Genomic DNA, 24,620 nt, shown 5'->3' on the forward strand with positions numbered 1-24,620 from the left:
ATGCAGGCCAGGCTGGCCTTGAAGTTGAAAGTGTACCAACATCCCTGGCCAACAGTTTCTTAAACTAAAATGCCTAGGAGTCTATTGGCAAATGTATGTGTTATTATTCAGCCAGCTCCTGTGAGCCCCAGGCAGCTCTGGTTTTAACAGGCACTCCAGAGATCCTGGTTTCTGGTGTGCTATGGGACACTGCACTAAGTTTCTCCCAGCTTATAACATTAGGTATATGGATTAACTAGAAGAATGAGGCAAGAAACTACAACACAGGATAGTCCTACAGAATGTGTTCCGAACAATAGTTTTTCCCTCTAAAACTATAGGTCAGAACTGTTTATAAGTAAATTACATGGAGCCAGAAGCCCCATAGAGTTTGAGTTTGAGGGGAGGCGGGTGCTGAGATGTAGCTCAGTGGTAGAGTGCTTACTTAGAAATGCAATCAATCCAAGAACTGCAAGACAGCATCATAAAACCTGTAGGGCTGGGCATGGTAGCACTTGGGAGGCTGAAGCAGGAGGATTGCCATGAGTTCAAGTTCAAGACCAGAATTGGCCATGAAGACAAACCCTATGTTAAAAAGAAAAATTAGAGCTAGTTGTAATGGTACATGCCTTTAATCCCAGCACTCCAGAGGCAGTCAGATCTTTGAGTTCAAGTCCAGCTTGGTCTACGGAGGGAGTTCCAGGATGCCTAGGCTACATGCAGAAACCCAGATTTGAAAAGTCAAAAAAAGAAAAAGAAAAATTAGAAATACTATGGAGCTAGGTAGTGGCAGCACACGCCTTTAAATCCAGCACTCAGGAGAGGCAGGCAGATCTCTGTGAATTCAAGGCCAGCCTGGTCTACAGAGTTCCAGGACAGCCAAAGCTACAAAGAGAAACCCTGTCTCAAAAAAACAAAAATAAATAAATTAAATAAATAAATACTATGGAAATGTTCATTTTATCCTTAGGAATTGTTTCATTTGTCCTGGGTTAATAAGTAACTAAGATCATTTTAAACTTCGGTAGATGAGGTGATTACTCAAATTAATAATAAATGTATTAATATTCGTACCTAGAATTTTTTATATTTAGTGATCATTTGTAGACAGTTTATTTCTATTGTGCTGGGTATTCCTTAAAAATGGGAACAAATGCCAAATTATTCTTTTTTTTTTTTTTTCTGGTTTTCAAGACAGGATTTTCTCTGTGTAGTTCTGATGCCTGTTCTAGATCTCACTCTGTAGACCAGGCTGGCCTCGAACTCACAGAGATCCACCTGTCTCTGCCTCCCGAGTGTTGGAATTAAAGGTCTGCACCACCACCACCATGGCCCGGCCAAATTATTCTTTAAACCCCAAGAATTTTGATATACTTTTAGAAGGAACATCGTCTGAGAACTACTTAAATCTTTTGTGCATTACAAAATGAAAAAATTAATAAAGATGTCAACTTTGGGAACAAACTTATCTATAATAAAAGTAATTAACCTCTTGTGAAAGATTTTGTTGGACCTCAAAAGAGGGGCCATAAACCTTTCTAGGTTGAGGTGTGAGAAAAGGTGTGTATCTGTTGGAGCAAAACGCTGGCAGAAAGTTGGGAGTAATAGGGATAGCAACCTGAGGAATGCCAAGAATGCGGGGCCAAAAGCAAGAATGTGAAGCGAGGCAGGAGGTAAAACTGGAAAGGTAAGGAGCATTAAATCACACATACACACCTTTACTGGCTTCCTAAGGAGCTTAAGTGATATTCCTGATAGGGAGAAGGCAACCAAAGTCTCTGGAAAGGTAAGCTGGCCCTGTGGACCAAGAATTGGAATGGATTAAAGCCAGACAGAGGCAGGGAAACCAGCAATATGAGTCCTTCACAACAATGCTGGCATGTTGAGATTTAAACTAAGGCAAAGAACAGATGAAACCAGAGAGAAATTCAGAAAAGGCAGTGGAGAGCGTGAGAATTAAAACAAGATGTAGTTACCAACCAACCATACAGCCTCAGCAACATTAAGATGGGGGGTTGTCACGGGAGGGCTGCCATGAATTCCAGCCTGGCCTGGGTACACAGAGTAAGATGCTACCACCACCACTGCCGCCCAAAAGATACGAAACACTATGCACAAAATATGGAACGCTTATATAGGGCAGAGCTTTGAATTCTCCAGAATTCTGTTTCCACAGAATAACCAAGGAAGACAGTTTTACTGCTAATATGATCTTCATAAAAGAACATATGAGCCAGGTGGTGGTGATGGTGCACACCTTCAATTCTAGCACTCGGGAGGCGGAGGCAGGAGAATCTCTGAGTTTGAGGCCAGCCTGGCTTACAGAGTGAGTACCAGGACAGCCAGGGCTACACAGAGAAACCCTGTCTCAAAAAAAAAAAAAAATAGGAACATCAAACTTAATCAAAATAACAATTCAACATGTATTGACTGCTCATAGGCACATCTATAATTGCAGCATTTAGAGGCTGAGGAAGGAAGGTTGCCAGAAGTTTGGGGCTAGCTTGGGCTAAATAGTGAGTTCCAGGCTAGCCAGGGTTACATAATGAGGTCATTTCTCAAAGGGTTTTTAAAAAGCATTAAAAAGTAACATACCTTTTAAAAACTTTTAGACTGGCAAATAACAGAAAAATAGAAACATACAGCCATATTTCTGCCACCCAAAGAACACTACCATTAATATTTAAGAAAATGTACAATAAACAACAGAAGGCACAATTATCTAATATTGTAGTTAATATTTTAGAAGAATAAAGTTATTGAAAGCCATCAAAATCTAGTAATTCAGAAATCAAGTACTAGATTTACTTGTTATTTTCAGATAGGGCCTCATGTAGCTTTAGACAGTTTCAAACCCTATAAGAAGCGCAGCTGGCCTTGAGCTAACCTTCCTGTGTCTACCTCCTGAGTGCTGGGATTACAGGCATGTCCTACCACATTCCAGTAAGAACGGTGTTCTCCAGAGCTTTCAAAATTGAGGCATATTAACTGACACAAACTTATGCATTAAAGCAAGTTTAACATGAAGTATATTGACTATATTGTTTTCAAATAAGCCATTTTCAAATTACCACATAATGTCAAACAGGTGATTCAAGAAAATGATTGTTTTAGAATCACAAGTGCACACCTTTAATTCCTCAGGAAGCAGGGGCAGGTGGAGCTCTGTGAATTGAAGGCCAACCTGGTGTACAGAGCAAGTTCCAGGATATCCAGGACTACATAATAGAGGAGCCTTGTCTCAAAAAATAAATTAAAAAAAAATAATAATATGCAACACTATGCAGTACAGGGAGAAGTAAAATCATAATTTATACAGTTAATCCGAAAACGTTACTAACTTGAGGACTTGAATATGTTCTTTCAAGTACCTCCTCTTTGATTTTTAAACATAAAAATAGAATAATTTATGTATTATGCTAAAAAAGATCATCAACTCTCCTCAAGTGCTGGCTTTTCTGATTCACAGCAGTAAGAAGCTTATACTAAAAATATATTATCATCCATGGCATTAATCTCTAAAGGGCTTTATAGACTGTATTATAAATATCTATCCTTAAGATTACCAGAGTTTTTGAAATTCAAACATGGATGACTAAAGCTGCAGATAAAATTGAAAGGCACCCTCTGTTTTATTTCACAAGAAAACAGAGCTGGATTCGTAATTACAGCGACCGGACCGTGTGTCCCTTTTTTTTTTTTTTTTTTTTGAAAGTGCAGGGAGATGCTCTGTACACTTTCCAGAAGGAACGTGTTCAATCTTGTTTTTATAATCTTGGCCTCTGTCATTGTGTGTAGCAGCTGAATCAGCCCATTATGTGGATCACTAACGCTAATGCATAGCTGTGATTATATTATTGATCAAAAACCTAAAAGCATATGAAAACTGAGGACTTGGAGTACCATCCAACTTTTTTTTTTTTTTAGGCAAAAAGTTCATAAATAGCCTTGCCTATACATTTTAACAGACTCATATTTCAGCTGATTTCTTGTATTCATTATGCTGTCATTTAATTAGTGGTAGCAAAACATAAATAGAGTAGCTATTAAAAGCAGAGAAGCACGGAAACCAGTTCGCTGAAGGACTCCACGGCATGTCACCGTCTCCGTAGCCGTGACATCCTGGCTTAGCAAGGAGAAAGCTGGCGTTTAGACCAGACAGCATCTCTCTTCTTTCTTTATGGAGGGGGTTATGAACAACACACACAGGGGGCTGACACCTGCCATTCCCTCACTTAGTAGATGTATTTCATTCTTGAATTTGGTGACTGGTTACTTGTCTTCTTAACAATGATTTGTGAAATTTCTGTTCTTCCTCTACCCCATGCTTAAATCCCTGTTACATGCTGTCACATCTGGACCCATACTCTACTGAACATTGCCAGGCACCTGTAGGATGTGATCCGACAAGAGTATGATTCTTAAGAGTTTCTACATGAAAAAACAAGAGGCCCAATAAAGCACAGGACTCGGTTTTTCCTCTTTAATAGAATTTTGCAAATCCTCAAAGGCAAAAAATCTTTTTTTTTTTTATCAAGATTCCCATCCTCATCAAAAGATTCAAATGAGCTGGGTTACACTACTGTATGCTTGTAATCTCAACATTCAAAAGGGCCCGGATCAAGAGGATTATGAGTTCGTGACCAAACCTGTGCTCACTCCCAACCCAACCAAGTCTTTTTTTAAAAAAAAGAAAAAAACACTCAACAAGGGGCTGGGGAGGTGTATCATCAGTTAAAGGTGCTTACTGTGTCTGGCAGTGGTGGAGCACGCCTTTAATTCCTTGGGAGGCAGAGGCAGGCGAATCTATGTTCCAGGCCAGCCTGGTCCACAGTGACAATTCCGGGACAGCCAGGGTTACATGGAGAAACCCTGTCTGGAGGGGGAAAAAAAAGTGCTTACTGCTCTTGCCTAGGAACGGAGTTCCCCGCGCTCATGATGGGAAGCTCATAACCGCCTGTGACTCCAGCTCCAGGGAATCTGACACTGTCTTCTGGCCTCCTGGGCACACTGAATCTACATAAACACAGACACAGGTATGAACATAAATTAAGTAAATAAATAATACACCTTTAAGAAAAAAAACTCCCAGGATGGTCAAAGATGTGATGGAAACTCTCCTCCCAACTCAACTCGCTTTTGCTTGTTTTTAATTACACGTTGTTGCCTGCAGTGGCACAGGCCTTTAATCCCAGCACTCCCGCAGGCAAGTATCTCTGAGTTCGAGGCCAGCCTGGTCTAGGAAGTAAGTTCCAGGACAGTCAAGGCTACCCAGAGAAACTGTCTCAAAAAACCAAAAAATTACACGTTGTTAGCGAGGCTAGACTCACATCTGTAAACTGAGCACTCTGGAGGTAAGCAGATCGCTGTGAGTTCAAGGTCAGCCTGATCCTCCTAGTGAATGGCAGGTCAGCAGCCAAGGCTGCATCGTCTCAAAACAAACAGAAAGGAAATTAAAAGTAACACGCTTTTGTTTTGTCAAAATGATGACACATAGCTAGTAATTATTCAATCTTGTGTTAGACCATGTTATAAGGTTTTGTTTATACTACTTACTTAACCTTTAAAACATCTCTATGAATAATTTTACAGGACAAATAACTTAGTCAGAAAGACTAAGATCAACTAGTCAAGTAAACACCAGAAACTTAAAGCTACTAGTTAATTTTCCAAGGGTGTTTAGAGTTAACTTCTTGTGAACACTTTTTATAGTATTTTTTTATATTTTTCCTTTTTATAATATTTCTTTAAAAAAAACTTTAAGTCTGCCATTAGACATCCCATAATAATTTCTAGTGATAACTCATGAGAGATTTACAGAGAATAACAAAAAGATTTTCTTTCTGAAAGTTTAAGTTCCGCTGCGGGGCGGGCCGGGGGAGTGGGCAGATGTCGCTTAAAGTGAACAAAGCGTCAAGACAGTGATTTCTAATTGAGCCCACACAAATTCTATGCCTGCATTTTGCAACTCAAAGCTAATCAGCAAGCAGCCCATGATAAATAAGAGAGATAGTGCGTCCTGCCTGTAAATCCCACCCTTTGGAAGTTGAGGCAGGCACTTCAAAGCGAACCTAGCCTGCGCTTCAAGTGAGCCTCGATTCAAACAAACAAAAACAAAAAACTAGGAATTTTCTTTTGGGAGGAAAAATTTACTTTGGGCACTTACTGATTCAAATATTTGAAATAAAATAACAGCAGCCAATTGACTAACAAAACTCAAACACTGCGAAAGGGAAAACTACCACCCTGTAATAGTCAATTTTGAATTAGCTGGTTTAACCCACCCATGCGCCCCTGGAGTTCTGGAAAACCGAGGAACAATGTAAAAGCGAACACACGGCCTCTAAATCGCCCTCGTGAAATGCAAAGCCGGTGGGAAGAACATCGTCTCCTAGTTTATCATACACAAAGTTCCTGAATCAAAACCATAAATCAACGGTTGAGAGTTCCAGTGTGTGAACCATCAGCAAACTATAGTTGAGTACCCCTGGCGGTGGGGGTCCGGGGAGGGGGTTGTCATTAAAAAAAAAAAAAAAAAAAAAAACAAGCGTTGGCCTTTTCAGCCCAGATCTTGGTGCCTGTCACCACCCATGAAGTTGTGTGTGTGGGGGGGGTCACACATAGAAAACGCCGCGGGCTTCCAGCGCCGCACCCGACCTGCAGGGTCGAGCCGGGCGGCGGAGAAGCAGGCCCTGCACACCCTCGGGCCCCCGGGGTCCGGGGTCCGGGAGGGATCGGTGCGCGCGAGCGGAGCCGAAGGTGCGGAGCGGAGCGGAGCGGCGGCGGCGGCGGAGGAGGAGGAGGACGCTGCCCCCTAGGGGCGCCGAGCCGCGGCGGGGGGCGGCGAGAGGGGCGGAGGCCGGAGGCGGTGCTGGGCAGGCCGCGCCGTCGGGCGGGGCGGTCCTCAGCGGGCCGGGCCCCGGCGGGGCGGGCAGAACCCGGAGCCCAAGCGGCAAGCGGCGGCGAACGGCGAACGGCGAACGGCAGCGGCGGCGGCGGCGGCGGCGGCGCGGGCACGACGGGGGGCTCGGGAGCCTCGGCGGGAGCCTCGGGCTCGGGCCTGGCGAGGCGGCGACACCGCGCGCTCGGAGCCACCAGCGACCATGGCCGAGTCCCCGCCAGCGGGCGCGGCGGCCGAAAGTTGCGGCCAGGACCCGGAGAGGGGCGGGGAGCGGCGGGCGGAGGAGCCCGAGGAGGAGCCGCGCGGGGCTGCCGCCCGCGGCACGGAGCGGGAGGACGAGGCGGGGCCCTCGGAGCCGGACTCGCCGGTGGCCGCCCCCTTCTTCCTGCTCTACCCGGGCGATGGAGGCGCGGGCTTCGCGGCGCGCCCGCCGCCGCAGCGCGCCTGGAGGACCCCGCCGTCGCCCGGCTCCCCGCTGCCCTTCCTGCTGCTGAGCTACCCGAGCGGCGGCAGCGGCGGCGGCGGCGGCAAGCACCGTGAGTGTGGACGGGGACGGGGACGGGGACGCGGCTCAGCAGAGCCCCGCCTCTCGCCGGGCTTAGCAGCCAGCGCGGTTCGGGGGTGGGGGGGGGTGCGGTGGGTCCGCGCGCGCGGGGGGGGCGGGGGCGGCCGTGCCCCCCCCCCCTCGGTGGTCGCCAACCTCTCGGCTCGCCCAGGCCGAGGCTCGCGCCCCCCCGCCAGCTCGCTCCCCCTTTCCTCGGCCTCCACGTGCTGGGGACCGAGGCGTCCCCTGGCGCCGGCCCGCCGGCTGGCGGCGCCGCCGCGCACTTGGGCGCCCTTCCCGGAGGAACCGCGGAGCTGGCGTCCGACACCGGCTGACGCGCCCCCACCGGTTCCCAGCTGCGGCGGCCAAGTAGGTGTGGCTGCCGCGCCGCCGCCCTGCGGCCTCAGCCCGGCGGCGGGCCAGGGCAATGTCTAGGAGCGGTCCCCAAACCCAAAAGTGAGAGTCGTGACCCTCACCCCCCTCCTCCTCCCCTATCCACCCCGCAAGTGAGAAAAGAAATGGTCTCGGGGGTGCGCGAGAGGAAGGGGAGGGAAAGTGTGGCTTGGGAAGAAGGGCACCTCCCAGTGTTGTGTCTTTTGTCAGGAAGATGCTTCCACGCCTTAAAGCCATGGCCACACTCTAGCCCCCTAAATGCGGCGAACCCCCATCGATGCTGTTTCAGGCCAACCAATGTTTTTGTTGCTTCTGGCCTTTGAGCCGGTCTCTATAAGGATAGGTCATGTGAGGACTGGAGTGTCTTGTCGGGAGGGTTTAAAAAGACAAGACCTTTCGATAAGAAAATGTCGCGGACAACTCAGAGGATGCTATTGCCAAACACCTTACTCTAGGTAGGAGTTCTGAAAAAGGAGGGAAAGTTGCCTGGGGGAAGTGAGGCTCCCCTCCCTCCGTATTTTTATAGCTCTCCAGGGCAGATCTTGGTTTGACGGCTCTCTGCAGCCCAGAAACTGACTTGGCTTTTTCTGCCTCCCCATTCAGCCATGTGGAAAAGATAAACATTTGTTGAATGTCTCCTATGTACATGGACCGTGATTATCATGACTTTCAAGTCCCAGTGAGTGTAGAGTGCCCCTTTTCATAAGAGGAATCTGAAGATCAGACTAAATTACATTATTTGTCCCCAGTAAACCTACGAGAAGCGAACATGACCTAGATTCCTTGTCTTCCATGACGGTGCTCTTTAATCAAACATCAGAAGTCCAAAACGGAGATGGTGTATGTCAGGAAGTTAGCAGGAAGGAGCTACTGGATCCAGCTAGTGCGAGTCCAGTGTTACCTACCTCCCTGCTTGCCTAGAAAGTGGTTCTAGATTGACCTGGCTTACAAACAGCATTTTGTTTGAGTTGTGTGCTCTGATCTTCAGATGGGAGAGTTCAGATAGGAGTTGAGTCCTTTTGTGTGGCAGAAGAGGTAAAGATAATATTCTCCGTGCTGAATACTTTTCGTTTTCAAAGGAATAGGCTTGCTGTGTACAGTGTTTTTGTTCTTTTCTGTGTATTCTGCTTGTTAAAATCACATTACTGTAGAAGGAAGGAGGTTCTCTCAACAGTCCTCTGTGCAGCAACTGTACATGATTTGACGTAGATTTTTTTTCACCTGTTGGCTGGTACCACGTGTGGGGATAATTTGAATTGCACTTGATGTGTTTGACTCTTTCTGCTTAGTAAAGATTGACTTTATTTTTAAGTATTATTAGAAATTCAGAGCTAAGTATGATCACGATAGGAATTTAACTTCCTGGGTTTGAGTCTTGCACATGCCAGACAGGCACTCTGCCACCAAAGTCGTACGTGTGATGTTACACCGTGACCATACAGCACTAGCAAGTATATGGAGTGACTTGTTAGCACATAAACAGCTTAAAATTAACTTTTTTTTCCCTGAAATAGTTCAAGGTATAAAAGCTCAGAAGAATACTGAGAAAACATGACTCCCTCCTCCTCCAGTTTTAAAAGACTAATTATTGACAATGCATTCTAGCAACAGTATCCGGGACAGTGTCTCACTGTGTAGCTCTGGCTGTCCTGGAACTCTTTATGTAGACCAGGCTGGTCTCAGGCTCACAGAGATCCACCTGCTTCTGCCTCCCAAGTGCTAGGATTAAAGGAGTGCAGCACTATGCCCTGCTTCGTACTCTTGGAAAGATTTATTTTTTAATTACATGTGTGTATGTGTGTGTGTAGGTGGATGCCAGTGCCCACAGGCATTGGATCCCACTGGAGTTACAGTCAGCTGTGAGCTGACTGATGTGGGTGCTGGGATCCAAACCCGGGTCCTCTGGAAATTCAGTACACTCTTAACCACTCAGCTGTCTCTCTGGGCTATTGTTGAATACTTTATCCAAAATTCAAATTAAAGTACTTCTTTTGAGTTTTGTGTTTACATGGTTTTATTGGTACTTTAGACCCCATGCAGATGTCAGGAGGATAAAAGGCCTCTCTTTCTTACTACCAGGACAGCACATGAACTCAGACTCAACCCCAAGTGTCTGACTATACGTAGCTGCGCTCTGCTTAGAACCCTTCCTCCCCTCCCCCAACACCCTGCTTTTTTTTTTTTTTTTGAAAGATATTCTTTTTTTGATAGACAGTCCAGATTAGCCTTGAACTCGAGGCTGTCTTCTAGCCTTACCCGCTAAGATGATGGGATTTACAAGTGTGTGCCACCACACCCTCAGAACTCTACTTTAGCTTCCTGATCCCTGTACCAAACATTTGTAAAATGTACTAGCCTTAACACTAGTGTTAAGATACTATCGTTCTACTTTAGAAATTGTGGCTGTTCTTACATGCCTGTTTTCTTGAGGCAGACTCTCATTTAGCTAGGGGTGACCAAGGATGTTGTTGACCTCCTGATCCACTTACCTCTAGCTCCTCAGTGGGATTACAGGCATGTCCCACTACCGTTTTCTTGTGCTGATTTTTTTACAATAACCTGAGTTCAGAAGTGGAAATCTAGCCTAAAGTTTTTAGGGTTTATACATATGGCATAAAATTGTATATGCTATAATCATAAAATCAACGTGCAAGAAATCAAAAGAAGGCTTCTGATAGGTTATGATGGATTCTTGTTCCTTTCTGAATATTTCTTGCTAATTTGTTTGGTTGTTTTTATACTCAATCTCCCCACCCCCCAGAAGATCTCACTGTGTAGCACTGGCTAGCTTGGAACTTACTCTGTAGCCCAGGCTGGCCATGAACTCACAGACATCTACCTGCCTCTGCCTCCTGAGTGCTAGGATTCAAGGCATGTGCCTCCATGACTGGTTATGCTCTCATTCTTAAATTTTATATTCTCTACATACTTTTGAAAATTAGCCGTATAATAATTACAAATAGCACATAGATCTGATGACATTGATTAGATGTTTTATGGTACAAGTGTTCAACATGCAAAGTACCTTTCTGTTTTGTGGGCCCCAGTACCACCACCCCATCATGTTCAATGTCAGATGATACCACACTTTTGAACTGGATGAACTTCCAGGACTTTTCCCTCTTGGTATATGGGACCTGTGGTCTCTGATCAGCTATTCTGCAATTGACTTTTAATGTCTTCCTTTTTCTTTTTTTTTTTTTTTTTTTTTTTTTTTGGTTTTTCGAGACAGGGTTTCTCTGTGTAGCTTTGCGCCTTTCCTGGAACTCACTTGGTAGCCCAGGCTGGCCTCGAACTCATAGAGATCCATCCGCCTGGCTCTGCCTCCCGAGTGCTGGGATTAAAGGCATGCGCCACCACTGCCCGGCATCTTCCATTTTCTATTAAAACATTCCAAGCCTTCTTGTGAGTAGACAGCACAAAGTTGCAGACTTATTTTTAATTATTAGCTTTACACAATCTAGACTCACTTGGGAAAAGTGTCTCAGGGAAGGATTACGTAGATGAGGTTGGCATGTAGGCATGGATGTGAGGTATTATCTTTATTATATTATAGAAGCAAAAAAGACCTTCTTATTGTGGGGAACCCCATTCCCTGGGCAGGGGATCTTGGACTGTGTAAGCATGGAGAGGGTGCTGAACACAAGTAGCTCTTGGCTGTGAATGTGACTAATTGCTTCAGATTCCTTCTTTGACTTTCCCACAATGATAGAATATCATCACCTAGAGTTATAAGCCAAACAAACTCTTTCTTCCTGGAAGTTGCTTTTGTCATGGTATTTTACCGTAGCAACAGAAAACAGAGGTAGTACAGTGTGTGCAGTTTTGTGTGAGTGAGCATACATGTAAAGCTCAGAGGACAACCTTGGGGTATTGATTCTTTCCTTCCATTGCGGGTTGCAAGGATTGAACTCAGATCTTCAGGCTTGCGCAGCAAGTGTTTACCTGCCAGGCCATCTTGCTGGCCTAGTTGTTGTTGCTTTAAACTTGGTTACTTAGTTCTTCGGCAAGAACTTTGCAGATGGCTGGGTTGTGTATCAGTGTCAGAAGGCTGACTCTCCTCCGGTGGGCACGCATCCACCCACACGAGCCTGCCTCTACCTCCCGAGTTCTGGGATTAAAGGCAAGCGCCACCACTACCCCACCAGTAATTCTTCTCTTTGTCCAACTCTCAGAGCTACAGCAAATATTTATGTTTAAGATTATGGCAGAAGAAGAGCCCATATCTCTTGTCGTTTTTCCTCCCATTACAGCAGCATACAAAATATGTCTCATTCACAAAGAAGCCACGTTCATGCTGTATTTGTGTATGCCTGCTTTAAGATTGAGAATGAGCTAGAGGAGGGAAAAAAGCGGGGAGGAAGAATCCCAAAAAGGTGTCACTATGACTCCCCATTTCAAAGAACATCCAACAGTGAGGACCATGGTTGACATCTGATAGTTCTGATGACGAGACATGGAGATGAACTTGATTCTCGTGCGTGCACTTGCAAATCCGTAATGTGTACAAGGAACTTCTAGATTTACATAAATGTGTTTATGTGTGTGGGTGTTCTGCCTGTACATATGTCTGTCCTGTGTGCACCTGTGGCGTCTGAAGAGTCCAGAAAAGGACATCGGATCCTCTGGTACTGGAGCTTCAGAGGTTGTGAGAGGCCATGTGGGTGCTGAGAATCTTCTGCAAGAGCAGCCAGTGCTCTGAACTGATAAGTCGTCTCTCCAGCCCCATTTCTTGTTTTTTAATTGTTCATAGTAATTTAAATGATATACCTAATTAGGAGTTGAGTATTAACTAGTTATAATTTCAATCTGCTGTATACTTTTATACATTTTGAAATGATAAAAGTACTTTGTTTTGCCAGGAGGTGGTGGCGCGTGCCTTTAATCCCAGCACTCAGGAGGCAGATCTGTGAGTTCAAGGCCAGCCTGGTTTCTCTCTACAGAGAAACCCTGTCTCCAAAAACAACAAAAAAAGGAATTTGTTTTGTAAATACAGAATCATCTGCCTAAACTAGGGGTTTTAGAGGAACAGTCAATCAAATCGTGAGCACGTGCTCCTTCTCGCCCATTTTCTTTTGAAACAGATTGTGACTCGTCTTGTTGAATTTTTTTAGACAGGGTCTCATGTAGCCCAGCTGGCTTGAACTTGACCCATTGCTGCCTGCACCTCTTGAGTGCTGAGGTTGGCTACAGGCGTGTGCTACCATGCCTGGCTGTGACTTTTTAAAGAATGGCCTCTTCAGGGTTCATCACAGATTAATGTCTTGGTTGCAGTACTGTAATTCATTATTCCATTCATTTTCAACTGTGTTAGCAAAGCAAAAACATTTTTCTGGTCTGTGAAATGCCATTTGGTCACATGGCAGATAAATGCACCCATCCTGAAGAGGGAATGGAGTCCACCAGTGAACTAGAGTTTAGCCCTTAGGAGAGTCAGAGTGCAGGCGGCCCCTTTCCGTACAGGACTGAAGTGTCTTGGGATGTCCTGAACTTCTGAGGTGCAGGAGCTAAATCAAGCCCCTGTTTCCCTCCTTCCCACTGGACTGCTGCTTGCCCTCCGGGTGCTGCACCCGTGTCCACAGTTGGCTAAGTTGTATCGGTCAGTCTTCCCGGACAGTCCCTCCCTCTCCTCTGCAGCCCTCCTCTTCCTTCCCCTATGCTTTTATTGCCTGTCAGTGTGGAGCAGTCAAATGAGACTTGTGATTGACAACCATGGTTTCAGAGTATTTTATTTTGTCCTTGAGTCTTGGCTTTTCTTTTGTTGTTTCTCTGTGGGTAACCACAGGTTTGGTTTGGGTTGGGTTTTTGCTTTTTTATGTTTTTTAAAGCTTATATATTTTTATTTTGTGTGTATGACGTTTTTGTTGTTGTTTGTTTTGTATTTGTAAGACAGGGTTTCTTGGCTGTCCTGGAACTCACACTATAGACCAGGCTGGCCTCAAACTCAGAGACCCACCTGCCTCTGCTGGGATTAAAGGCGTGAGCCACTACAACCAGCCATAAATATCATTTTAATGAGTTTTACAGTATGTTATAGCTAGTATACTCCTACTCAAATGTTATTAATATTGAAACTTCTCCCAGTAATGCTAAATAGTTCATAGAGAGTCTTTAAAATTTGTTTTGGAGCCTGGTGGTGGCGGTGGTGGTGGTGGCGGCGGCGGCGGCGGCGGCGGCGGCGGTGGCGGTGGCGGTGGCGGCGGCGCACGCCTTTAATCCCAGCACTTGGGAGGCAGAGCCAGGTGGATCTCTGTGAGTTCGAGGCCATCCTGGTCTACAAAGCAAGATCCAGGATAGGCACCAAAACTACACAAAGAAACCCTGTCTCGAAAAAACAAAAAAAAAAAAAATTGTTTTGGGAAGTTAGTATACCATAAGCATTCAAGAATTGGTTTGAATTGTAACGGGCCTGGGGTAGAACTTAGGGGTAGAGCTTGTGCTGAGAATGCAATGGGCCCCGGGTTTAAGCACCAGCACAGAAAGAAACAAGAAATTATATGAAAGGAAGCATTTTCAGAATTAGAAAGCAGTGGTGCTTAGAGGGCATTAATATGTACAGTTGTGACCTGTACGTATCCTTTTCTGTGTTTGTGAGACAGGAGCTTGCAATGTGCCAGAGCTGGCCTCAAACCCACAGTCCTCTGACCTCATCCTTCGCTCGGCTGGGGTTACAGGTGTGTACCACTCTACCATTTACCACTGAATAAACGTCCATAGTCCTTCTAAAACTTCCCAGGGCTCCTGGCCAGGAGGGCAGTCCTCTTGGTAAATCCTGGCTCTAATCTTGTTGGGTACCAAGTGGAATGGACACTGAGCTTATGTTGGAAGGATTGGGGATGGGGCAGGGCTGGGTTAGTTTGGAGGAATAGTGTGAGATCCTTTCAAGTGCACAAGAAGAGATTGGCGGGACAAGAGGCATGCATGGGAAAGCAGAACTCGTCTCGAATGGGATTCTTCTAGCTTCAGAATCTGTTTAGGGACTCTCCACGGATGTTTCTCTACTTCTGCTGTCTCTTTTACTTGGCAGGATTCTGACCCATCTTTCTTCCTTCCTCACAACTTGAAAATTGTCACAATACACCCTTTCCTCACCTCTCCTTTTAACTTTCTTCTGAGGCACTCTCATACACATCTGTCCTTACAAATTTATCATGAAGAGAATCGTGTTTTGTGTCTGGAGCATTCTCAGAAGCAGAAGCACTTACCGTAATGACGGTGGCTGACGTCACTTATTGTTTGCTGGATGCCAAGTGTCATCCTAGCACTTTATTTACGTCACTTTATTTAATTCTGAAGTAGCTAACATTGTTTCCTGTTTGTTAGAGAAGAAATGGACAAAGGCAGAGGCAGGTGGGTCTCTGACTTCAAGGCCAACCTGGTCTTTATAAGAAGTTCCAGGCCAGCCAGGGCTGCATAGTGAGACCCTTGTCCTCAAGAAAGAGAGGGAAGGGGGAGGGATGAGCAACAGATGAGTTAGTTGGGCAAAGTTGCACAGTTTCTTTGTGGTAGACGTAGGACTCCCTGGGGACATTCTGCTTCCAGAGGAGCCGTGCTCCACCAAGAACCCCTCCTTCATCTGGAATCACAGACTGGACCTGTCTTTTCAGGCAACAGCCTCTAGAGTTTGTTCTTTACTCACTAAAACCATACCTGCTATGAATGAATGAATGAATGAATGAATGAATGAATGAATGACCAAAATCCGTAAGTCATAAATTGGATAGAATAGTGTATATACATACTGACTAGTCCACATGTGACAGGACTTCGGAACTTCTTGGACACCCGTGGTTGTTGCTTGTGTAGTCGTTATTTCTTCAGGGTTTCCAGTAGTTAACACTGTGCCTTCCCTGACCATGGTGAGTGCCTGACTCTTGTTTACACTGGAAAAGTTACTTTGGGAAGCTGTGGTGGGAGGATCGTAAGAGGAGGCCAGCCTGGGCTACATAGCAAGATCCCATCAAAAAAGAAGGGAGGAAGGGAAAATCCTCTTAGAGTCGTATTTCGTAAGACGCACATTTAGTTTGATTTTGTAGAACGGAAAAAAATTTCAAGATTGAAGTTTTTTTTTTTAAGTGGGAAAATACCAATTTATGTATAGAGAGTGCTTTAGCATTACATTTCTATACCAGTAAGCATCTACTGAGACTGGTATTTGGTAGGTACTATTTTGAGTAATATCTATAAATAATATGCAAAACAGGTGAATTTCTTCTCATGGGGCTGTGCTCTCTGCAAAGCTGGTAATTTGGTTTATTTTACAGCTAAGCACATTGAGGTGAGGGAGGCTAAACTTCCCAGAGACGGTTAGTAGTGAGCTGTTGGTAGCTCTGCGTGTGCAAGCCCTTACTTACTGCCACTGAACCATGCGTGAAGTCAGTTCTGCATCCCAAGGTGGAAGTTATTTCTGGTCGTATGCTGGCTAATTTTATTAAGTAAAGATGAGACGTTGCAGTCCTCTGCTGGCATTTGCTTCTGACAAAATAATAACTGAGCTTCCTGGGCATAATCATTTTATAATTGCTCCCTGTCATCTTTGGTTAATATCTACAAACTGATAATGAGCCTGCCAAGTATATAAACCTCAGATTGAAGAAATCTGACACCACCAGGTAAACATGGTAGATGTGGGTCATGGGGAAAAGATATTGGGAAGAAGGAGTAGACAGTGTGAAGTAACCGTGGTCCTGACCCTTCTACCAATGTTAACGTGACAATAACTAGTTAAAGTGTTCCTGGTTCTGGATGTGATCTACTTCTTGTAATAACCACATCATGCCAACAGTCAATAGTGAAATAGGAAAATATCTTTCTTGAGTTGTGAAACCATAAACCCAGAAAGAAGCGTTAGGAAACAGAATTTTTTTTTTTTTCAGAGCTGAGGACTGAACCCAGGGCCTTGTGCTTGCAAGGCAAGCGCTCTACCACTGAGCTAAATCCCCAACCCCGTGGAAACAGAATTTTATGAGCATCTGCAAATTGACTTTGTTGCGCAAACTGACAATTTTTAAGAAGCCATTATGTGCAGATGAGGAACTAAAGAAAAACAGGAGACAGCTGACTTAAAGAGTGAGAAATGGAGCTCAGTTGGGAGAGTGCACGACTCTGTGTTCAGTCCCTGGCAGCTGTAAACCAGCTATGGTGCTGTTTACCTGGAATCTCAGGACCGGCAGGTGGCGGCCAGAGGATAAGTTCAGGATTATTCTCAGCTACATATCGAGTTCAAGGCCGCCTTGAAATACTTGAGACCGTGTCTCTAAAACATGGAAAGAGGGGAAACCTGGGGATATAGTTCAAGTGGTGAAGTGTTTGCTACTCAAACATGAGGACCCAATTTTGATCCTGTGTCAAAAGGCTGGGTGTGGTCACACATGCTGTAAGCACCTCAGAGAGGCAGGTGGATCCCTAGGGCTTCTGTCTAGCCAGCCTAGCCTGTTGGGTGAGCTTTGGGACAAATGAGAGACCCTGTTTCAAACAAGATGAATGGCACCTTTGGAACAACACCTGAGGTTGACCTTGGGCCTCCATACACACGTTCATGTTGTTGGCCTGTGGAGATGAATTAGTAATGTACTTACAGGTACCAAGACCTAAATTCAATCCTCAGGGCCTGTGTAAAACAGCTGGGCCTGACAGGGAAACTGAGACAGGCGGATCTTGGGACTTGCTGGCCACCTGGCCTAGCTTAACTGTTAAGCTCCAGGCCAATGAGAGACCCCATCTGAATGAGTGTGCATAACATACACACACACACACACACACACACACACACGAGAACATGTACACACGTACACACAGTAAAAATACAATATTGAGTGAAAGGCTTAGAAGCTATATTATCATGAAACTGTGCTAGAACCAAACTAAATATATTGTTTAGTCATTCATATATTTGTGATCCTATTTTTAGAGTAAAGTAGTAATTTATTTCTTTAAAAATAAATAAGGTCTCATGTAGCTCAGACTGACCTCAAATTCACTGTGTAAGTTTTGGTCTTCCTGCTTGGACTGTATGTATGTGCCGCCACCCCTGGCTCTGAGATAACGTTACACAAAATTCCGAGTAGAGTGTCTTAAATGGAAGGAAACGGACTGGAGAGAGGGCTCAGCTGACCAGAGCACTGCTGCTCTTGCACAGGACCTGGGTTTGGTTCCCAGCACCTACATGACAGCTCACAACCATCTGTAACTCCAGTTCCTGGCATCCGATGCTCCTTTCTGGCCTCCTCAGAAACCAGAAACGAATGTGGTGCACATAACATGGATGCATGCAAACAAAACACATAAAACAGAAGCAAACACTTGAAAAGCAAAGGTTGAGAACTGCCACTGTTGCAGTTCTTTTTGAAAAGCAAAGGCAGTTCAGGAGAGAAAGAGCATAGATCCTTGGAAGTTGTTGGTCCGTTTCTCCAGTTGATACTGGTTAATTCTTTGCAGAATTAAAATTGTACAGTGAAGTCATTCTTTAAAAGTCTGCAGTGGATCGTTGTAGATGATTCTCCCTTCATTTACTTTTTTCCTAGATCTGGATGTATCATATGTTCTTCTTTTTTTTTCCTTTTTTCTTTTTTTGGGGGTGGATTTTTCAAGACAGGGTTTCTATATAGCTCTGGCTGTCCTAGAACTCACTCTGTAGACCAGGCTGGCCTTGAACTCACAGAGATCTACTTGCCTCTGCCTCCCGAGTGCTGGGATTAAAGGCGTGCGCCACCAGTCTGGCAGCATCACCTGTTCTTAACCTAGAGTTTACTCTACCTGAGTAAAGAGTGCACAGTGAGGTGGTTTCCAGCTCTCTGCCCAGGGTTATAGCAGAGGGAACCAAGTGATGTATCCATCATGGTGCCTGGGGGGAGTTTGGATTAGCTCTTACCACCACATAACAGGAAAAATGTGCCCAGGGTTCTTTCTCTCTTTCTCAGAAACATTCCATATGAAGTGTTTCTGAGCTAAATGTGTAAGTCTAGGGGAGGGAGTGGCCAGGCAGAGGTAATGGTTTGTGAGACTTTCGGGTATAAAATGAAAAGGACTTTTTTTAAAAGTCCTCTTCGGATCAGGAACTGGAAACTCATGTTCAGGATCTTTGAAGGGCCCTGCCTGAGTACTGAAGTTGCAGAGTGTTAAAGAAAACAAGGTTGGGGGCAGGGGTCACTTAGACAGCAGCGTGGAGTAGCAGATCGGCCACCTGGCCTTTCTGTGATCCTGGGCCAGTTCCTTGTGTGTATGAGGAGATACCAGTGTCTGCTTCGCAGTGTGCTCAGGACGGCTCCATGTGGCGTTTGGTAAGTACCTAACAGAAAACAGAAATTCAATGAATGAAGTCATTACACTGAGTAATTTTTCCACCCTGCACACCGGGGGCCTGGGACCTACCAAGTCAGCCTTTGTGCTGTAGGAGCCGCATCTGAGTGTGAGCCACAGTCTACGAGAAACGTGACTTCCAACTCAGATGTGCGTCTTGTTTGCTTTGAGTCAGTCGTGTAGAAAGTCCGAGCTGTAGAAGCAGGTAGAACACATTTGGTAGTAGTGTTTTGGGATCCACTCTTCACCTTTCTCACACCCACCTTACAAATACGCAGTTACTGACAAATGGGTTCAAATGAGAAAAGCAGTTCAGTGTAACTTTAATTAGTGTGTACATGAGGAAAGGGTAATTGTTATCTTTGTGATGATGTGCACTGAACTTAGTACCTTGTGCATGCCAGGGCAGTCACTCTGCCTCTGCTAAAAAATTCAGAAATCAAGATTGTGTGTCTTACCGATGGCTTAATGTTTTCTTTTTATGTGAAGCTAATGTGTTTATGTATCAGTAAAGACCATATATAAAATAGCACTTTGGAATGTTTAGAAGTGTTTTTGTTCACTTCTGTGAGCTGTGCTATTTTATAATAATTTCATTGCTCTTGAACAATGAGCAGTTGTGACGATGACTCAATGGCGTTTATCTGATGGGCAGGTGAAAGTCATGCTGAGGTAAAGGTGCTCTTACCCACTACAGTTCTTGTTTCCTTCAGTCACCCCAGTCCTGCCACAGGCTGACAGACAAGGCAGACTAACAGGTCCGGGGATGTTCCCCTAGCCAAAGCTGTAGTTGGATTGGGCTCCCTCTCTGTGTCCTCTAGGGAGGAGAATGGGCTTAGGAGGGGTCAGAGGGATCTTAGCCGAGCTTCTTGCTCACTAGCCTAAGCGTTCCTGCTCTGCAGGTACGTTGTCTTGGGTCCGAATCCCTTCAGTGGTTAGTAAAGGCCACCTGGTTGGTGAAAAGATAGCATGTCATAGAGTGTGACCAGTCTGAACTGGTTCAGTATTTGTCCCTTAGCCATGATTTCTCTTTTGGGGTTCACTTAGTGGAGGTCAACCATAGTCTGAAAACACTAAGGTGAAAATTCCAGAAATAAGCAATTCATTACTTTTAAATTGCACACCATTCTAACTGGTGTTATGAGATCTTCCTTCTTTCTGCCCCTGAGCTCAAGACCTGGATTTCTTTGTCTAGGGTGTCCACACTGCTACCTTCCGTTATCGGGTCATCTGCCCTGTGATAAGTTCTCATTATTCTGTCATCTAATGCTTTGTCATAATGCCTCCATAATCCACCTCAGCGGGCGCTCTTACCATCTCCTCTCACTGCAAGAAGGGATTTGAGTTCAGGGAAATAAGGTGTGTATGTGTGTATGCACACACACTCAAGCATGTGGAGGTCACAGGAAGATGTTGTTCCACAGGAGCGCTCCACCTTGGTTTTTGAGGCGGTCTCTCATTGGCCTGGAGCTCACCAATTAGGCGAGGCTGACTGCCCAGCAAGTTCCAGGAGCACACCTGCCTGTCTCCCCAGAGCTCTGCCACCAGCCCAGCTGCTTGTTTGGCCCCTGGGGACTGAGTTCAGGTCCTTGTCCTTGAAAGATACACACTTTCCTGACTGACTCATCTCCACAGCACAGCAAGATGTTTGGAGGGGCTGGGAATGTAGTTAGTAGAATGCTTTCCCAGCACTGCACAAAGTTCTGGACTTGATCTCCAGAACAATATAAACCAGGTGTAGCGGCGAAACCCATAATTTTAGCACTTTGGGAGATGTGGGCAAGAGGATCAGCTAAGGGCATCCTCAGCTATATAGGGAGTTCAAGGCCAGCCTGTGCTACACAAGTCCCTGTCTCAAAGACAAAGGGGGAAACAAAGACACAGTTATTCTTCAACAGGCCACATTCACTTAACTTTTATTGTGATATATTAATGATTCTACTTTATAATTAGTTACTGATCTCTTTGTTTTTGTTGGTTTGTTTTTCAAGGCTGGGTTTCTTTGTATAGCCCTGGCTGTCCTGGAATTTGCTCTGTAGATGAGGCTGGCCTTGAACTCGGGGATCCACCTGTCTGCCTCCTGAGTGCTAGGATTAAAAGCAGGTGTGCCCAGTGGTTTTGATCTCTTACTTTACCTAATTTATAAATTAATTATCCTGTGTATGTACAGTATAAGAAAACAACTATCACTGGTTTCAGTTCTGGAAAACATGGAATGTCTTCCCTGCAGATACAGGGAGAATCTGTATTGGACCCTAGACAAACACAGAGTACCTAAATTTATTTATATATTTGTTGTTCTATGTTTTCAACTATATCATTGACCTGGAGCCTTTTCTCTAGGTAGTTACTTCCTGGCTTTGCGTGTTTAGGCCATGAATATTAACACAAATTGGATTTCACACATGTGCACATATTGGCTGATTTAAGAATTTAATAATGTGTCCAGTACATTCCAGGATAGGAAGATTTTTAAAAATATGACATGGTTTTAATTTCTCTTTAGAAATGCACTTCATGTTTATAGCAGAAACTTGGTTAATATAGCAATATCAAAAGGAAAAGGAGTTGCCATTGATCAGGAAGTATTTTACTTTTTTAGCTTTAAGATTTTTGTTTATTTTTTCCTGCCCTGTCTTAAAAAGTTAGTCTTTTGTATTGTAGAAAACCAAATTATAAATGCCTGAGAATAAGATACTTAAAAAGCCTGCTTTAGCTTTTCTTAAAATGTCATCTTTTGCCAGGCAGTGGTGGCACACGCCTTTAACCCCAGTGCACGGGAGGCAAAGGCAGGCGGAGCTCTCGGAGTTCGAGGCCAGTCTGGTCTACACAGCAAGTTTCAGGACAGCCAGGGTTACACCGAGAAACCCTGTCTTGAGCACCTTGTATGTAGTAAAGAGTTCCAATAACTGAACGTACAGGGGTAGAAGTGAATTGTGTGCTTAGTAAATTATTCTAATTGCTTTTTATCACAGAGCATTATCTAGTATTGCCCTGTTTTTCTGCCCTGCTATCCAAGAGTGTGGAGAATTGATGAGGCTCTGTGCATTGTGTTAGGTCTGATCGTAGTTTGACTAGCACAGTCTGGAAGTGGGCTGTGCAGGATGAAAGAAGCAGCCTAATTGTTCTTCCTGCATCAGCAGCATCTATAAAGCATCCTGGGAATTGCTCGCCCAGTGCTCGGAGCAGCTGGTCACATGAGCCTGAATTTTCAGTTCAGTTCATTAGTCAGCCATTTTGGTCAACACCCTGCTTACTGCGCACAGCCAATCCTGTTAGAACTCAGCATCCCTGCTCATCTGAGCAGGTCCTGTAGTGATTTCTGCTGGTCAAATTTTTTAAGATAAATTGAAAATATAGGTTGATGATTTTTTGTATTTTTTTCTTTTGTATTTTTTTTTCTGCACCAAGAAGGAGGATTTTTTTTTTTCAGTTATTCATGCTCAGACCAATTTTTGAAAGACAGCATTGGGTGTGTAGGATTTAAGCCTATAGATAGCCCGGCTGGAATAAAGGGAAAGGAAGAAAAAAGGAGAGGACGCTGACAGAAGACAGACACCATCTAATTTTGCTGCTAGGAATTGCCAGTAAGAAAAGATAGTGTAGAATTGATTGTTTATTTTGAGGGTACAAGGTATTTTTCTTCTCTCGTTATTTTTTTTTCTTTCTTTCTTTCTTTTTTTTAACCTCTCCTATTCCATTTCCTAAAAGCTTTGTTGAAGAGCTTGGGATTTGAGATTTTTTTTTTTTTGGTACAGAGGTCTTCTTTATTTGTGTGTTGTGTGTGTGTGTGTGTGTGTGTGTGTGTGTGTGTGTGTGTGTGGTCCCAGCTGAGTCATCATGTCGGCCCTGACGCCTCCGACCGATATGCCAACCCCCACCACTGACAAGATCACACAGGCTGCCATGGAGACCATATACCTTTGCAAATTCCGAGTGTCTATGGATGGAGAATGGCTCTGCCTGCGAGAGCTGGATGACATCTCCCTCACACCTGACCCAGAGCCTACCCATGAAGGTATGGTCAGATCCCAGCTGCTGGCACCTGGTCTCAGCGGCGTCCTCGTTGTCACAGGGGTTGGGAGGGTCGGAGGGGATGAGAAGCCCCTCTTGGCTTTATTATTGTCTAGGGCTCAGCTTCCCTGCACCCCCCGCCCCTCCCTCGTCTCTGCCTACTGGTGAAAGGATTTTTTCCCTACCCCCTGAGGTCTCCTTTCTCTACATGCTTGTGTTCTGTTACAGTTCTTTGTCTGAAAGCCCTTCAAAGGGAACAGTTGAGGTCATTTAAACATCAGTTGCTAACAGATAGGGAAAGAACTATCAATTTTGTGTTCCTGCTTTAAAATATTATCGAAATTAGTGATTCCTAACAGTAAATTAAGAAAACACAATTGTAGTTACAGGATATAACAAATGTGGTGGAAACGCTAGAGGAGTGTTGTATCAACTGGGTATTGTTAAACAGACGAAGACACCCAGAAAACATTGGAAAAAGTTTCTCTTTTTAAATAGTATTAAGTGGGAAAGCAGTTTTAAATTCAGTGCTTAAGGAGTATGGACTGTTAACAAAAGCGTATCTTGAAGAGGCTCAGCATTGTTAGTATGGTCATTCCTGTGTGTGGAATCTGTGAGCCATTGTTTTGTACATGTATAATACATATAAGTATTATATTATTACATACTTGGGTTTACAGTTGCAGCTGATCTTTGTGGGCTCTTGACTTTTTCTAAAAACAAGCTGTAAGGTGTTTTTAGCTTATACTCTTTAATTTCCCTGATGCCGAGCTGCAAATATAATGGCTTCTCACCTATGTTTATTCTCCTTCAAAAAACCAAAGTTAAAAATGTTAGCATGCACCAAGAAATCCTTTATGAACGTCTGCCTGGTACTTAGGCATATCTGCAGGGCAGGTGAATTGTGCATAGCAGTTGGAGTTAGGCAGTGACTCCATGCCCTTGACCTTGTGTTGGAATCACGTCATGACTCAGATCTACTCAATTGTGTGTGATAAGGGATTTCTTCTTTCCAGTCAGAGTTAGCCTTGAGGAAATTTCAGAGTTAAGATCACAAAACAAAAGCAGTCGTTTTGCGTGTTTCTTCCTAACAGTGTGTTAGTAGTTTTAAAGATGTTTAGCATCTGTTAAGTTGATTCTGTCCACTGAACAGCTTCCTTTAGCTCTGTTTCAGAACGTGCACCAGGGTTGGGGGCCATCAGCTGAAAACTCTGTACAATGCCAGTACTGTTTACACAACCTCCAAAGCCTTAGCAGTCTTTAGGGAAGAAAATTACAGTTTGGAAAAGCTACCAAGAAATCTTGTAGGTAGTGCTCTTACCATATTTTGTTGGAAAGAGAATCCCCATTCATGACTTGAAAGTCATGCTATGAAATATATTACCTTAGTTATAAAATCTAGTTTCTGTTTCCTAAAGATACTTTTGAGTAAGTGTCTGCCTCCTGTGTTAAGAGTTCTGTGGTGAGCACGAGTTTGCTGTTTGGTTCGTT

General features: G+C 44.5%; 1 protein-coding gene across 8 annotated transcripts in view; it reads left to right on the forward strand.

Moving 5' to 3' along the window:
• The first annotated feature begins 7,010 nt into the window (after positions 1-7,010).
• Positions 7,011-24,620, forward strand: part of Rufy3 (RUN and FYVE domain containing 3) — a 79,932-nt gene continuing 62,322 nt past the window's right edge. Inside the window, exon 1 of one of the 8 annotated variants that reach the window (XM_052735322.1) lies at positions 7,011-7,416. In XM_052735322.1, the coding sequence (XP_052591282.1) occupies positions 7,083-7,416 (334 nt within the window). In that variant the 5' untranslated portion in view covers positions 7,011-7,082. Of the gene's footprint in view, positions 7,417-22,274; positions 23,134-24,620 lie in introns of those variants that run through there. The other 7 variants (XM_052735323.1, XM_052735326.1, XM_052735327.1 and 4 more) reach the window with 7 other exon arrangements.

Source organism: Peromyscus californicus, unplaced genomic scaffold, assembly GCF_007827085.1.
Source record: "Peromyscus californicus insignis strain IS unplaced genomic scaffold, ASM782708v3 Scaffold_13__1_contigs__length_99412109, whole genome shotgun sequence".
In the NCBI taxonomy this organism is placed as follows: Eukaryota; Metazoa; Chordata; class Mammalia; order Rodentia; family Cricetidae; genus Peromyscus; species Peromyscus californicus.